Source organism: Brassica oleracea, chromosome C2 (genome assembly GCF_000695525.1).
Source record: "Brassica oleracea var. oleracea cultivar TO1000 chromosome C2, BOL, whole genome shotgun sequence".
Classification (NCBI taxonomy): Eukaryota; Viridiplantae; Streptophyta; class Magnoliopsida; order Brassicales; family Brassicaceae; genus Brassica; species Brassica oleracea.
Window position 1 is genome coordinate 766,856 of NC_027749.1, and position 16,196 is coordinate 783,051.

At 33.3% G+C, this 16,196-nt stretch overlaps 2 protein-coding genes across 2 annotated transcripts; both read left to right on the forward strand.

Moving 5' to 3' along the window:
• Positions 1-6,585: 6,585 nt before the first annotated feature.
• LOC106323125 lies at positions 6,586-8,022 on the forward strand. The gene is made up of 3 exons (XM_013761291.1): positions 6,586-6,778; positions 6,868-7,217; positions 8,008-8,022. The coding sequence occupies exons 1-3, from the start codon at positions 6,586-6,588 to the stop codon at positions 8,020-8,022; spliced, it is 558 nt and encodes a 185-aa protein (XP_013616745.1).
• Positions 8,023-8,376: 354 nt separating this feature from the next.
• LOC106322737 lies at positions 8,377-10,333 on the forward strand. The gene is made up of 5 exons (XM_013760859.1): positions 8,377-8,534; positions 8,624-8,747; positions 8,905-9,020; positions 9,098-9,420; positions 9,952-10,333. The coding sequence occupies exons 1-5, from the start codon at positions 8,519-8,521 to the stop codon at positions 10,141-10,143; spliced, it is 771 nt and encodes a 256-aa protein (XP_013616313.1). The 5' UTR covers positions 8,377-8,518; the 3' UTR covers positions 10,144-10,333.
• Positions 10,334-16,196: the final 5,863 nt, after the last annotated feature.

Below are 16,196 nucleotides of genomic sequence, written 5' to 3' on the forward strand. Positions count from 1 at the left end.
CCCATTGGTAAGACAATCCGTCTTCATCAACCAAAGTCTTAGAGCTCAAGCTAGCATTTTCTTGTTTAACGAGATTACCTAGAATATATTTTCATGTAAATATTAGGAAAGTTAGCATTAGTGTATAAGTTAGATTTCCTATTCAATTATGTAAAGAAATTGCTAGACAAGTTATGTATTTATATAAATAAGTCTATTGGCTAAGTTAATAAGACGAGAGAAACTATTATACTACTTAGGTTTCCTCCAAACTTGACAGTAAGCTTCGAGGCAAACAAACCAGAGTAGCTATCGACTTCTTCTCTTCACTCGTTAAATATTTTCCCCTTATTAAATTTTAAATTTAGTCATGTTTACCAATCAGAGAATATCTCTCTACCTGCATCATCTCAGAGGCCTCTTTTCTAGTTTTAAGCAAGCTATGATCAAAAGAATATAATATTTGAAAAGGCCATGAAATTTTGGTAAAAAAATAGAAAATTATGATGCCAAAAGGGGTCTAAACCTCATAAAACATAGAAAAAAAGATAATAGCTGCTTAAGTTAAACTGGTTATTGATGTCATTAACATTAAAATTTAAGAAAAAGATTATAAATCATAGCATTCCATCGTAAAAGGGGCTCCTCCATAAACCATAGCATTCCATCACTGCTTCCTATCACTCAGGCAAAAGGGGCTCCTCCATAAACCATAGCACTCCATCGTAAAACTCGGCATGGTGCATTAAGAAGTCGTACATCAGCCACATTGTTTACCGCTAACATAAATTCTATGTCCGTACCAAGTGTTAATTTGCTTAATGAGATATAGATAGTCCTTGTCCCCGGCAAGAATCAAGATATGCTTCTGCTCTCTGTGGGCTCTCAAGATTACGTCGCTGATTATTTTCATGTCCGCGATATCAGTATTTCTCATTACTTTTACTGAAAAAAGAAGATAATAACACAATTAAAAACTAAAAAAGAAACTGAAAAATACTAAATTGGATTTTTTTCCTGAGTTGTTTCCGTAATCATCTACGATAAAATCATAACAGTTAAGTGATCTTGGTTCACCTTCACACAACATGTTTCTGCTACTGAGTCGGTGGGATTCGATATCGGGAGGAAAGGATGCCTACCAATATCCGTAACCATCTCTACCTCCAATAGTGACAATTTTTCTTTCCGAACTGTTTTCACATATCAAAAATAATAATTAATAATTTGTTTTTGCAAATCAATAAACTGAAAAAATATGTATTGACCTTTTAGCTTTATCAATTGCGTTCTTCTTCTTTTCTTCTCAAAACAAATTATGAGAACAATGGATGTAGCTAATAAATTTGTGGTTAAGAAAGTATTTATGAAATAACTTGAGAAAAATTGTTTAGTGAACAAAGCTTGTGCAGTTTTTGTATGATGTATAAGATCTTAGGATGAGAATCAAGGGTTTGGTATTAAATTAAATGATAGAAGCATGACTTTAACTTATTTCAGAGACAAAGGTTTTTGCAAGAGTGATCAAGATAATGGAAATTAGAGTTGAACTATGCTCTTAGCTTTCAAAGAAAAAGGTTTTTACTTTTCTTTTCATATTCGAGTATTTTTCATCAAATATTATCTATGCATTTAAACTGTTTTAAGAACTATTATCTTTAGTTCTAAGAGATTAAATATTTTAAAATATTGAATCAAAGATTAGACATATATTTCTTTATTGATGTTCGTATTCATAAATAAGTGATCGACCTTGTAATTCTACCACATAAACAAAAAAAATTCAAATAAAATATTTATTCTTATAAGAAAATTTCTATCTAAATATTTTTGGATCCACACTGTTTTCACATATCATAAACAATAATTTTAATCAGCATTTTTTGCTAAATCAATAAAAATGCAAACTAAAAACATATGTATTGAAATTAACCTTGAAAAGGTCTACACGGTTGAAAAATGGCTCTTATTCGGTGATACCTTTTAACAATTACATTTCCCTCATACAAACTTTCACCATAGTGCATAAATAGTCACGTTACAGCAGTGATACTTCTCTGGTACATCATCAATGTTAGGTCTAAGATTAGTTGCACTAGCACTAGCTATCTATAGTAGTTGTCTCCAAATCGATGAAGGCATGTACTACTCTCCCATTAATCTTCATCTTGTTAGAACTTTTGGTAGCTTGGAAAATGCCACCACGTCTTAGTCGCCGTTGGTGAGACCATCCGTCTTCATCATCCAAAACCTTAGAGCTCGAGCTAGGAATGTATTGTTTAACGAACGTTGAACCTCTGCCACCGTAGCTAGATTAACATGATTTGTTTTCTTTATATTTTATTATATCTTCTTTATGTTTTTCCTTTTTTTCTTCATTTTGAGGATGATAACAATTACAAGAATTTAGAAATTTAGAGAACACATAATTTCCAGAAGTTCAGTGTTTACTTACACTTTAAAAAATCTATAAGAAATGTAATTGTTTTCAGAATAGTAAAAGACTTCTTGTAACGTTACCCATCATTAGACAATTAAAATTGTTTTCATGACAACCCTATTATACGTTCGCTGCCATTGTCTCTCAATTCTGTCCACCTCCGACTAGACACATCATCACCTCATTATATGAATTTCTTATTTTAACATTCCTCTCATCGATCATGCATATTATTTTCTTTGTACTAGAAAGGAAAAAGTTAAACTTAATTTGTGAAAGTAAACTTCAGACATTTATCTATAGAAAGAAGAGGTACCAAAACATATATTCGACTAGAGTGTAAAACCATGATAAACAAACAATATAAAGGTAAAGACGCAAAATAGAATAGCAAGAACATAAAACCATATAAATATAGAGTACTCAAATGGTAAAACCATAAATATAAACCTTTTTTTTATAAATATATAAACTATGATAAAGTAGTCAAATGGGCCTAACCTTCAGAGCCATTGTTAATCTTTAAGTCATTATAATATGGCCATTAAAAGCCCAAATATGTTGAACCATTAAGAACAAAAGTTGGCTTTGAAACCCAAGCCTTTTCGGACCAGAACCTTAATCTGGCGCCTTAGACCAACTCGGCCATGTCAACATTTTGCGTTTATCTCATTACAACTATAGTATAAAATAGGGGTGGGCAAAAAACTCAAACCAAACCGATCCAAACCAAACCAACCGAAGTTAAACCGATCCAAACCAAATCGTGCTCTTTACATAACCCAATTGGTTTATGTTTTATTCAACCCGAATGGTTTGGTTTGGTTTAGGTTCAAACCGAACCAAACCAATAATCCAATATATTTTTATCTATAAATAAATATATATATATATGTAAACATATTGTAAATTTTAGTTAAAGTTTTGTTTTCCATTTTTTCTTAACTTCCATATATTTAAAAAAAAATCCAAATATGATTCAAATAATCCTAATACTTAAAGATTATACTGGAAACAAAACCTAAAAATTATAAGCATCTAAATCGTAGCCATCTCGTTTCGTTCATCTTCTCTAATTTTCATTCTCTAAATTATGTAACAGCTATTATAGGATCAATAAAAACAAAAAGGTTGATGCAAATAGCCTTTTAGTTAATAGGTTTTTTGAATGCTTACAAGTCTTTGTTACGCTAATTAAATTACAAATAGTCTGCTCTTTGCTTATTATGTATTTCTTCCTTTGACGTGGTTAGGAGTTTTGTCATCGAGCTTATTTTTTGTTTCATTGATTTTTAAAGAAAACCAAACTAAATCTAAACCAAACCGAACTAAACCGAACCAAACTAAACCCAAACCGAACCCAAACCAAAGCTACTTAGGTTTTAATTGGATTGAGTTTTATAAAACCCAAATTAACCAAACCAAATCGAACCCAAACCGAATCCGAAACTAAACCGATATACCCACCCCTAGTATAAAACCGAAACATACTAGTCGTTGGTACGATGGGGGAATTTGCAAGTTTGAGAACTTGGAAACTGAGCATATCATCATGAAACGTCAAAGGGTCAGTTGATTTCTTGTTTTTATGCACAAAAAGTCAAGGTTGAACGTTAGAATAGGACTCGTAAACAAGTTTTGGGATGTTTGAATAAGGCTCAATCGTGTTGTCATAGTTGTGTCATCCACTAAAATCATAGTGCAGAGACATGTGTACTCTGAATAAGAAGTGCAAAATATAACTCATTATTTATATATATGTATTCAAAATGACCAACCAATCAATCAATTAATAGTTCACCCGATGATAAAAGAGGGTCTTGGACTAAGATTTGAATAATGGAAGGTTTAAAAGATAATCCATTGGCGTATTATCATCACAACTTGGCCAATTAAATCCTGTCTCTGTAATTCTTGCAGCAATTTGTTCCCAAGAAACATCAGCCAAACGACCACCACTTGTTGTTCCTGCAACATAACCAACCTCTGAGACATTATTGTCCATTGTTTCTTCCCATGCATCGTCGTTGCTAGTATCCAGACCCCATATTCCATGTCTCTTCTTGGTTGACAAGTCCTTGAGGAGTTGGGAAAGACATTAAGTAATCGGGTGGCTTCATCAAGTTCTTGCATTTTGGATCGGTTACTCCTATGTTTGAAGATTTTCTATAGCGCACAGCCCCAAACATTAACCATGCACAAAGTTGAAGTAGAGTTCTATGAAGTACAAGATGACCTGCTTGATAGCGCTCGTTGCAATATCACCATTTTGAAGACCTTTGAGAAGTGGTTATGTTGGTTGGTGAGTATCCACAACCACATCTGTAAGAGGCTTCCAGCAGATATGATCCTACAATGGGAAACGACAGGCATTAGATTTTTGATTTTCTTAACTCAGAGGTGTGTGCCATCTGAATATTTACATCTCCACTTTCATCAAGCAATTAAAAGACTAGAGAAGACTTGGTATAGAGAACTCACATTAACATTGAGATGCCAATATTAGTCAAAATTTTAAAAAGAGCCTCCAGGATAAGCCATGTGAAAATCAGAATCCTTCTACATAAGGTCAATAACTTTACTTTTAAAAAAATACTTATTATTATTAGATTTACTTCTAAACAGAGTGACTGTTGGGTTCTTAGGATTTCTTCATTTTCCATCACAGTTGATGATTCGAAATTGATTTAGGAGTCACCTTTGTTTGGTTGGGTTCTTGCATTAAAGGGTATTGGTAGAAAGAAGATCTGATAGGATGTCACAAGGCAATGACATCCCATTCCTCTGCCTCATAGTCTTGTTCAATCATATCTCTCTCTGTGCTGTAAACTATCCTCTCCTTCCCTATTACTGTCTTTTGAGCCATATCCCTTGCGCTCACTAGCTGCATTAGTTTCGAAGGCGTTATTTCAGAACATCAACCAAAATAAACAAAGGTGACTCCTAAATATATATCCGTGAATATTCGCAAATATCTATAAATTTTCTGGATATCCGTTTTTTTCCTAAAACAAAGCAAATCGGAAAATCAGATATACGTGAAGTATAAAGCAAATCACAAATCAAGATTATCTATATAAAAGAACATTAAGGAAGTCTTTAAGAAAATTGAAAATATTTTAATATATATGTATACATATTTTTTTGAGTATGATTTTGGTGGTGGCTACTTTTATAGTTTTTGAAGTATTCTAAAAAAGAGATAAATTCCTTGCTCTTCTTTTTAAACTAAACTAAACTAAACTGTGATGGCCAGATTAGATCATCTGAGACTGAATGCATATGTTTGGGCAAAAGGGAAAAGAATGGACAGATCGGACGGTTGAAAATATGTCAAACCCACTTTGATATTTTCCTCTTTTTTTTTTGAGATCCAAGGGCTATAAAAAATATGCCCGCTCTCATCCGTAAAGGCATCTATCTCTCATCGGTAGGCCTGGGTTCGCGGGTCAACCCGCTCCGCACGACCCGCCAACCCGCGGATCGTTTCTTTTTTTTAGTTAAAATTTTGACTCGTTCAACCCGCAAAGAAATAAACTAATACCCGCACCCGCCCTGCTTTATTTTAAGGATAACCCGCAGGACCCGCGGGTTATATTTTTAATTAAAAAAATAATTATTTAATTAGTTTTTCTATAAAATAATATATTTATAAGTAATTTTTTATATTATTTTTTAAAAATTTAATTATTTTTTTAAAAAATTAATTATTTTTCTAAAAAAATCGTATTTTTCAAAAAAAAAGATTTTTTTTTTATTTTTTTTTATTTTGCGGATTGGCGAGTATCCGCGAATCAAAATCCACCAACCCACATCCGCCCCGCATAAAATAGTCTTAACCCGCATCCACACCCGCGACTTGATTTTTTCATAACGTTCGACCAGCACCCGCCCCACGGGGGGTCAAATGGGGCGGGCCCGCGGACTTTGATTTAAATTCCCAGGCCTACTCATAGTCCCTGAAGAAAAACATTCAAAGCAAGATCTAAACCCTAGCTAGAAGGTCTCCAGTTCATCGCCATCTCCGCAGAACCATGGGCGAAGACGATACCATCGGTTTTGAGGCCTGTAAGATCTCTTACCCTCCTAAAATTGTTTGTTAGATTTCATCTGATTCGATTATAGCGGAAGTAATGGTTTCTTTTTTTTTTCTAATTTTTGCTTTTATGTCTTTGTGCGCGCTCGTGTACTGGAACATAGATGACTACCCAATCCCTACCGATGATCTTGATCCTGTTTTTGGCGATATCTTAAAAGCTCTTCATGTAATGGGCTTTCGTAATGGGTATATAGACGTGTATCTGTATTCTGAGCAAATCAACTGCGAGGCCATAGTAACTAATGACTTCTTAGGCCAAGGTCACACCACTCTCTCTCTCCTTTGCTCGCCCGTCGTCGTTTCTATTTTAAATTATTATATCTAATCGGATTTCTTTCTCTGTTTGTAGGCGAGTATTATTGTGCTTTTGGTTACAAAGTGCTCGATATCACTTTGTATATGATTCGTCGCGCAACGTGTATTGGACCAGGACCAGTGAATTATTTTGTAATTGCAAAACCAAAAAGGGAGTTACATAGGGTTCTGCAGTGTTTGAAATCGAGGCGTCACAATGTTCTTCTAGTAAAGCCGCCGCCCCCTGGTGAAAAGTTTCTCTTTAGTGTAGACTCTCTACTTGAGAATGCTCGATTTTTAGGTGGAGGAAAGCCTAGATTCAAAGAATTATATGCTTCTCATGCGTCTGAGTATGATATCTCCTTTGAAAAGTATGTAGAGATCAAAGAAGATGTCCGAAATCGAGTTTTCCCGCCAAAAAATCAAAATCGAGTTTTTCGCCAAAACCTCAAAATCGAATTTTCCCGTGAAAACGTAAAATTAAGTTTTTCTGGAAAACCCGTAAAACTCAATTTCACGGTTTTGGCGGGAAAACTCGATTTGCCGGTTTTGTAGGGAAAACTCGATATTGTTGTTTTAGTTTTGGCAGAAAAACTCGATTTTGCGGTTTCGGCGGAAAAACTCGATTTTGCGGTTTTTGGCGGAAAAACTCGATTTTCCGGTTTCGGCGGAAAAACCCGATTTGCCGGTTTCGGCGGGAAAACCCGATTTGCCGGTTTTGTAGTTAAAACTCGATATTGCTGTTTTAGTTTTGGCAGAAAAACTCGATTTTGCGGTTTTTGGCGGGAAAACTCGATTTTGCGGTTTTTGCGGTTTTTGCGGGAAAACTCGATTTTGCGGTTTTGGCGGGAAAACTTGATTTTGTGGTTTTGGTGGAAAAACTCAAATTAGGTTTTGGCGGAAAAAAACACAATTTTTTTTTTGACAGAAAAATTTTATTCTTAGTTGTGGAGCAAAAACTCGATTTTGCGATTTTGGGAGGAAAACTTTTGATTTTGATGCTCAACAAATTGGAGGAAAGAATCATATGATATCTTAATTTTTCTAGTTTTATCTTTAAAATTTAAGAACAAAAATAAATGAAATATTTTTTTCAATTAAATGAGTTAACCCTGGTACCAGCCCTAACTCTTGATTATAATAGGGTCAAAATAGGGTTGGGTTAAAATAGGGCTGGGCTTATAATAAACAAAAGAGGGCCGAGTCCTAACCCTGTAGTTAACATCCCTAATAGTAACTGATGACTTCTTAGGCCAAGGTCACAACACTCTCTCTCTCCTTTGCTCGCCCGTCGTTGTTTCTATTTTAAATTATTATATCTAATCGGATTTCTTTCTCTGTTTGTAGGCGAGTATTATTGTGCTTTTGGTTACAAAGTGCTCGATATCACTTTGTATATGATTCGTCGCGCAACGTGTATTGGACCAGGACCAGTGAATTATTTTGTAATTGCAAAACCAAAAAGGGAGTTACATAGGGTTCTGCAGTGTTTGAAATCGAGGCGTCACAATGTTCTTCTAGTAAAGCCGCCGCCCCCTGATGAAAAGTTTCTCTTTAGTTTTCTCTTTAGTGTAGACTCTCTACTTGAGAATGCTCGATTTTTAGGTGGAGGAAAGCCTAGATTCAAAGAATTATATGCTTCTCATGCGTCTGAGTATGATATCTCCTTTGAAAAGTATGTAGAGATCAAAGAAGATGTCTCCAAGATGGTAGATTTCTCCGGTAAGACCCCAAATTGTTTTTAGATTTTTCTATCTTTGAAAATTTATTATAAATGGTATTTTATTTAACCTCTCTTTATTGCATCTCAGAGCGTATCCCAACCGTCAGAGGGCCTAGGACAGCCGTCTTCTGGGACGCCGTGGATTGCCCTTTCCCTCCTTCTTCCTCTCCTGATGCGATCTACCACTCTATCTCATCAGCTCTTGCTGAAAGGTGTTTTAGTGATAATATTACTGTCTGGGCCTATCTTGATGATGATGCTGACAAGAAAGGGTCTGCCTTACTGGGTGGTGACAAGACGTGGGCTTCCAGAATCTACTTTCTTCCCGGAGGTCTGATCATTTTCTATCTCATCAGCTCTTGCTGAAAGGTGTTTTAGTGATAATATTACTATCTGGGCCTATCTTGATGATGCTGACAAGAAAGGGTCTGCCTTACTGGGTGGTGACAAGACGTGGGCTTCCAGAATCTACTTTCTTCCCGGAGGTGTGATCATTTCCCCCTCTCTTTTTTTTTCACTCTCACTTGCATTTTATTTGATTTTTTTTTTTTCCTTTTTCCAGGGGATAAAGCCTCGAGACGTATCAGAATGTTAAATGACATGTTTTTATGGGCAAGGGACTCTCCTCGGGGCATGCGTTATGAAGCTAGTTTGGTCCTGTTCGCAGATCAGTTCATAGGTGCCCGCGGCTACTACACCGATATGCTTCGACGATTGGATGCCATGCATTACGATTTTCTCTTTGTCACGCCGACTCTGGACATCAACAACCCCGAAAGCCCTCAGTGGCCTGGATTGCTTATAGATAGAGGCGCATCCTATTTTGCTTTTGAAGACCCTCCTAGCCCCAAAATGCATGAAGCCCATGCCGCCGCTGAAGAAGAAGAAACACCTAAGAAGCTTCAAATTATATGAGTGCCATGCAGTGAGTGACTTCTTTGATCCACTTCATTTTCACAAGTGTGTTTTTTACTTCACAATTGTGTAAGGTTTTGTGTAGAATCTCTGCTTGATAATGCACAACTTTTAGGTGGATGAACGCCTAGAAGCAATGATATAGATTCTGATAATGAGGAGGATTAGGAATGCACTAGATTCTGACTAGCCTTTTGAAAGGGTATTTTTTTTTAATTTAGTAAATTAGTCAAATAATGTGTATTTCATGAAATTGAAAAAAAAAAATCAATATTTAATTATAGTGAACGAATGTAAAATTTAATGTAAAGATGTAATCTCAAAATGGCTAAATGTATCAATACTTGATAAAATGAAGGAATAATTATTCAGTTCTTATCAATACTAAAACTATCGTCAGAGAAATGGGTCCCCCGCGTGTTGTATTATTCAGTTGAGAGGAGTAATGTTACTTGCGGTTAGACAATCGGGCAGACAGTTGGACAGGGAAGTCCATTACCCAATCTTAACACGCATGGCAAACTTCTCTTGGATCCTAGCTCTCTGAACATGAACAAACAAAAAAGCTCTGAATGTCCAGGACGGCAAATAGATGGAGGATCAGGCTGGGGAAGCTCTGTAGAACCTTATCTCAAAAAGCATAAAGCCGATGCGGCCGAAGAAACATCTGATGTGGCCGAAGAAACACCTTAGCGGTTGGGACTAGCTAGCTTCTGTTGTTCGTAGCCCCGTGGATGTTTATTTAAGATTTTATTTATCAGTATTTAAGTTTTTGTTTATCAAAAGCTCTGCTATATTTAAATTTGTACTTGTATTTTGAACTTCAAACTCTTTTGTAGTAATTTTATGACTTCTCTTTTTATTCATGCAATCTTTGGTTTTTCTTGTTGTTGTCTTCCTTCTGTTTAACCGCCAACAAACTCGGGCATTGTTGTTTTTCTTCAAAATCATTTGCTACACCATAATCCCAGCATCTTGTAATCGGGGAAAGGATTATTCCCTTCTAAACAATTTCCAACCTGAATCCAAACAAGTGATATTCACTACTACGACTGAAATGTTATAATAATTCAAATATATTGATATGGGCTAAATACGACTGAAATGTGATAATAATTCAAATAAATTAATTAATTTAACCAAACAACATCGTTTAAGTTGAACTTATGTTAGTCAATGTAGATTTAGGCACATTCTAAAAAGTTCAGATAGTTTATTTGAATTATAATCATATTAGAGTCGTATTTAGCACAAACATTAAGCACGATGGAAGTTATTCTGTCAAAATAAAATATTTTCACTCTTGTAAGTTTATAGTTGTTCTGAGAAGGTGCTAATGTAGTAATGTCGAAATGGCTTGTCACAAAGCATAACCAAACACCCATTCCTCAGAGACTTCCTCTTCCCTCCAACCTTAAATCATAATCAGATTCTACTTCTCTTACCATGTGTTTAATAGATAAGCTTCCACATGCTCAAATCTTTCTTTTTCTCGGCAACAATTCTCTGTTTGACATTTCTGATTGGAAGAGAGAAAATTTATGGATTTCCTCAGTAGTAGAATAAACCTTCTTTGCTCCTTTCAAGTCCTTTTGATGCATCTGAAATCTTGAAAAGACATTTGCAAGCATCTTTGTTGTCTTCAATCTTTCTCTGCTCTCAGTAATATCAGGAAAGGATCAACCAGCTCTTCTTATTTTCATGTCCTTTTTTATGTACCTGGAAATCTTGAAAAGACATTTTTCGATCATGTTGTATGTTGGTGCTCTTGGCTAAGTTGTTTCAGAACATCAAAGGAGGAGGAGATCTTGGATTGGAAAAGGCAAGAAAGAAGTTCATCAAGCACCCTAAGCCTCAAGATTCGTCAACAGGAGGGGAGATTGTGAAGTTTGAAGCTGATGACTGGGAGAGACTGTTAATGTCTGGGGAAGAGAGTGAGAGCAAAAGGAACTTGATGGCACAAAACACTGAGTTTTAGTCTAACATTTTTAATATCAATCTTTGAAGCTTTGTAAATCCCCTATTCATTATTTGATAAGTGGTTTTGATAAATGTCTTTTTTACATTCATTATTATCACTAAAAAATAATGACATGGATTTCAATAAAAGATGGCATGACATCAATTTAATTATATGTAAAATTTCCCTATAAAACGTTATAATTTTTGGAAAGACTTTTTAAATATGGTATTAGCTAATAAATTTTACACTATCATTATAAAATAAACTTTATGTATAAATATGATTTTAGTTCGAAATTTGAAATATATTAGTAACTAATATATCATATATATATCACCATTACAATAATATATATATATATATATATATAACATTAATAAACAAATAAACTAAATATAAGTACATTGTACAATGCTCAAGTGGATTGAAATACTCTGTTTTAATTTTATGTTTTATTGTTGTTACTTCTAAATTTGCCTAACCATATTTTAGACAGTTTTAATAATATTATTATTTGGAAATTTACATAATTATCTACTTATTTTAATTAATTTGTAATATTGATAATATGTAAAAATGAATCAACTCATTAAAACCATTAATCTTATTAAGTTAAAAGAGTTATGGATTAATCAAAACCATCAACTAAATGAATTGAGTTTATCAATAATCCATAAAAGATTTGGTTTATATGGATATGGGTTTGTTTGAGTTGGTTAACCCATTTTGACACCTCAAACTCATCTGAGCAAGCGCAAAAGCTCATCTATGATTATGAGAAGAAAAAAACATTAAAATATATGAAGATCTAATAATTCAAAGTTATAAAACTGTGTTTACCTTCAGATAAGTATCGATACATAAAAAACTTTATGCATTCCACTAGGAAACGTTGTGATAATAGTGAATCCAAATTCACGTTCTAATATATCAGCAAGATAACCGACAGTATCATGATCATTTGTAATGATCATTATTGGATGCTTCAGTGGACCTCCTTCCTTAGGGTCCAAAAAATTCCTACCAATATCCGTAACCGTCTCTACCTCCGATAGTGACAATTTTTTTTTTCCAAGCTGTTTTCAATATCAAAAATAATAATTAATAATTTGTTTTGCAAATATACAGCCCAATAGGCCCAGAGAAAATTTTGAGTGGTATAAATGTCGATAACACTAAGGTCCAATAAAGGAAATAGCATAGTTAGATGGTTTACATTGATTTAACATGATTCAAGCAATAGATTATAACATTTTATAAGCTTGCTGGTTTGCCTGAGTGGTTAAGGGGGAAGACTTAAGTTCTTCTGCACATAAGTTCGCGTGGGTTCGAACCTCACAGCCTGCAAATCTTTTTGTTTTGAATTTGTAATGTCCAGTTGAGCGATTTAGATCCCAATTACACTAATATATACTTTTGAAATATGAAGGAATTGTATGTAGATTAAACTGTATATTTTCTGACAGTTTAGTCATGTTTTAGTTATGTTGCAAATGATATCATACAATTTGATTTGTTATACTATTGGTTGTATGATATAGTTGACGTCCATACTTGTACAGTTTGATAATTTCATACAAATAAATTGGAAACAAAAACTTTCTTATGAGAAGTAATAGATGATCTATTGCCTTTGAGGAATTAAAAAAAAAAATCCCTTTAAAACACAACGTTCTTCTTTTCTACAAGCCTATAAATAGCTTATATATTAATTGAGAAACATTACAATATTTTTTTGTAACCACATATCTTCACTAAAATGATTCCTAGAATTCTTAGAGAAATATGTTGGTCCATCAAAATATATACTAAGTTTTTTATTAAACTAACCATAAATACATTATTAATGTGTTTCATTATTTCCTTAAATAAAATTACGGAATTTCCGAATGTGGCTAAAGTATATATGACAATTAATGATTTTGAATAATAAAGATTTGATAAAAATAAGTGTATCTTATATTACATTTTTTTAAATTTTAAACTATTAAAATAAATTAAACAACCATATTAATCATATAATAAAGATTTAGATTTTTTTCTGTATATGTTATATTTTGAATTTTTTAAAACGAGTATAAATTACTAAAACTGTTAAAAGTCTCACATTCAAGTTTTGTGATCCATGGTTTAAAATTTTTGTTATGACATGGTACAAATGATTACAAAATCATATAAATCGAAAGTCTCATTTAATAAGTATTAAAATTAAAAGATATATAAATATATATATATATATATATATATATATATATCATTTAAAATTAAACTATATGCCATATAAAAATACATAGATATTCTAATTTTGAAATATACTTTGAACAAAAAAAATTTTGATAAAAAAATATATATCATTTTATTTTTGTTTAAATATTATAAATTATTTAAACTATTAATCCCACAATGAAATTTTATTATCAGTAATCTAAAGTTTTTACAATGACAGATTCAAATGATCAAAAAAAAAATATGAGCAGAAAGTATCATTTAATAGATATTAATATTAAAATATACTATGTATGCTGCTATCATTTAAATTTAATTATATACCATATCAAATAGACAAAATATTTTTTTAGATTATAAAATTTATTTATGTGTTCGTACCAATTTAACTATATAAGTAATAGTTACTGAATTTTTAATTATTAAATATATATTTATTATGTCATAATATGTTAAAAAATATAATACATAAAATAATTTATATATATAATATTCATCCCACGCAAGGCGCAGATCTTTAATTTAGTATTCATATATTCAACAACACTACACACCATCTTCTGTAACAATCGTATCATCAAATCTATTTCTCTATTCGCACCAACAAGAATTTTAAAAGCAGCCAAACAAACAAAAAACTTTTTATTCTCGAGCATTTCGTCACTTGAAAACTCAGTTTTCCCTTCAAGAGTTAGGCACAAACGTCCCAATCTGCCCAAACCCCGCGATGAAGAATGTGATTGCTTGCGCGAAAAGGTATAGATAACAATGATTCTTCCCAAATAACGCGTCATAACATCCGACAGAGAATATATACATTCCTACACCGAGTTCCACCACATGAATTGTTTTAGAATGAAACAAAACTGCAAGAACTTTGCTTTGTATTTACCTATCTCCAAATGTAAAACGAAGCTTTTTTAGTCTTTATTGCGGAATTAGCTTTAAGATCTCCAAGCTTCTCAGTAACAATCCACTCGTTAACTCTTCATCCTTCGTGTAAACCAATGAAGGTAGCTTTTGTTCTGTGAAGAGACATCACATTCTCGAATGAGAGGCCACTTGAGACGCAAGAAACTCTATGGAACATTTTTTTTCTTTTACCTAGGTGTACGTGTACCGCCGGCGTTTAACAAAGTAATGATGGGAGGAATGAAAACTGCTCCCCCATTTCGGTAGGGAAACTTCCGGTACAAGAACCATAGCCGGTAAAACCACGCAATAGAAGATAAAGGTAACAATATATGTGACACGAGCTTTCTTACCACAAAGAAGTTATATATCACATGAAATTTCTTCCATAGAAGTAGTCTACGTTAGTACGTTAATTAAATAGAGCAGAGCTGGCGTCAGCGGGTGGGTGGTGGCGGAGTCGTGATGGAGCTTGAAGTGCTTGTGCACACATAGATTGTGCATGGTGTAAACCTATGGCGTATCACCGTTGATTCACCTCCACATGCGGTGGCACTGGCTCCAGGCCTCGTATAGTATATAATTCACTCTCTCTCTCTTTTATCTCAATATTTACGTTATGTTTTTATACTGGTTGTCTTGTTGGACATTTATCTCACATGATGAAGGCTGCAGCAAGCGAATCCCTTATCGCTAGCAAATGTATCAACTAAACTAGAGCTCAAAGAAGTGATCGAATTGCTTCTGAGTAATCATGAGATCTTGAAGACAAATCAAAGAGCTTCTAAAGAGGCATATGGAGATCTATCAATTGGAATATTCTCAATCTCCATATCTTTAGAATGAAATATTTTATTAGCGTGGCTAATCGACAAAATAAAATATGTGGACATTTATAGCAAATGAAGCTCTCAACAAGTATATATTTCCAGAATTCTTCTCTTTTCTTCGTAAAAAGCTTTCTTATTTGTTTGAATATATTGTGTACTTTCAGCCTTTGATTATAAACATTTGACATAATAAGCGAATGTGAAAAGAAACTGATTATGGATAAATCAGATCAGAATTCTATTATTATCTATTTTTGTTTAATTGCTTTAGAACTCAAGCGAAGCGCCTGTGGCCTAATGGATAAGGCGTTCGACTTCTAATCAAACGATTGTGGGTTACCGGGCGTGTAATATTACTTATAATACTTATATCGTGTCTATGTTTGGAGTTTCTAATTTGCAAAACAATTGAAATTTATTACTCTGCATCTTCCCTTGGCTTTGAAATATCCATTTTGTAAGTTTCCTAACTATCCCATTAAATAATTAACTGTTCTGCAAGTAACTCTTCTGTATATATTTAAGTTATTCTACATTGTATATTTTCACAGCCAAACAATTTTAAAATATATCAAAATCATTACTATTTAGATCCACCAAACTCTGTTAGCATATTAAATTTACTAGATTCATCAGTACTAGTATTTAGGTCCACAGATTTCCATCAATTAATTGGAAAAAAAATGTTTTTTTCTTTGATTTATTTGTGACTTTTGTAAATGACTGTGCAATGTATAAGTGGGTTAGTCTTGTGGAACTTGCTTCCCACTTTTTACTATATATGTCTGGTAAAATTCCTACACACAATAAATTTG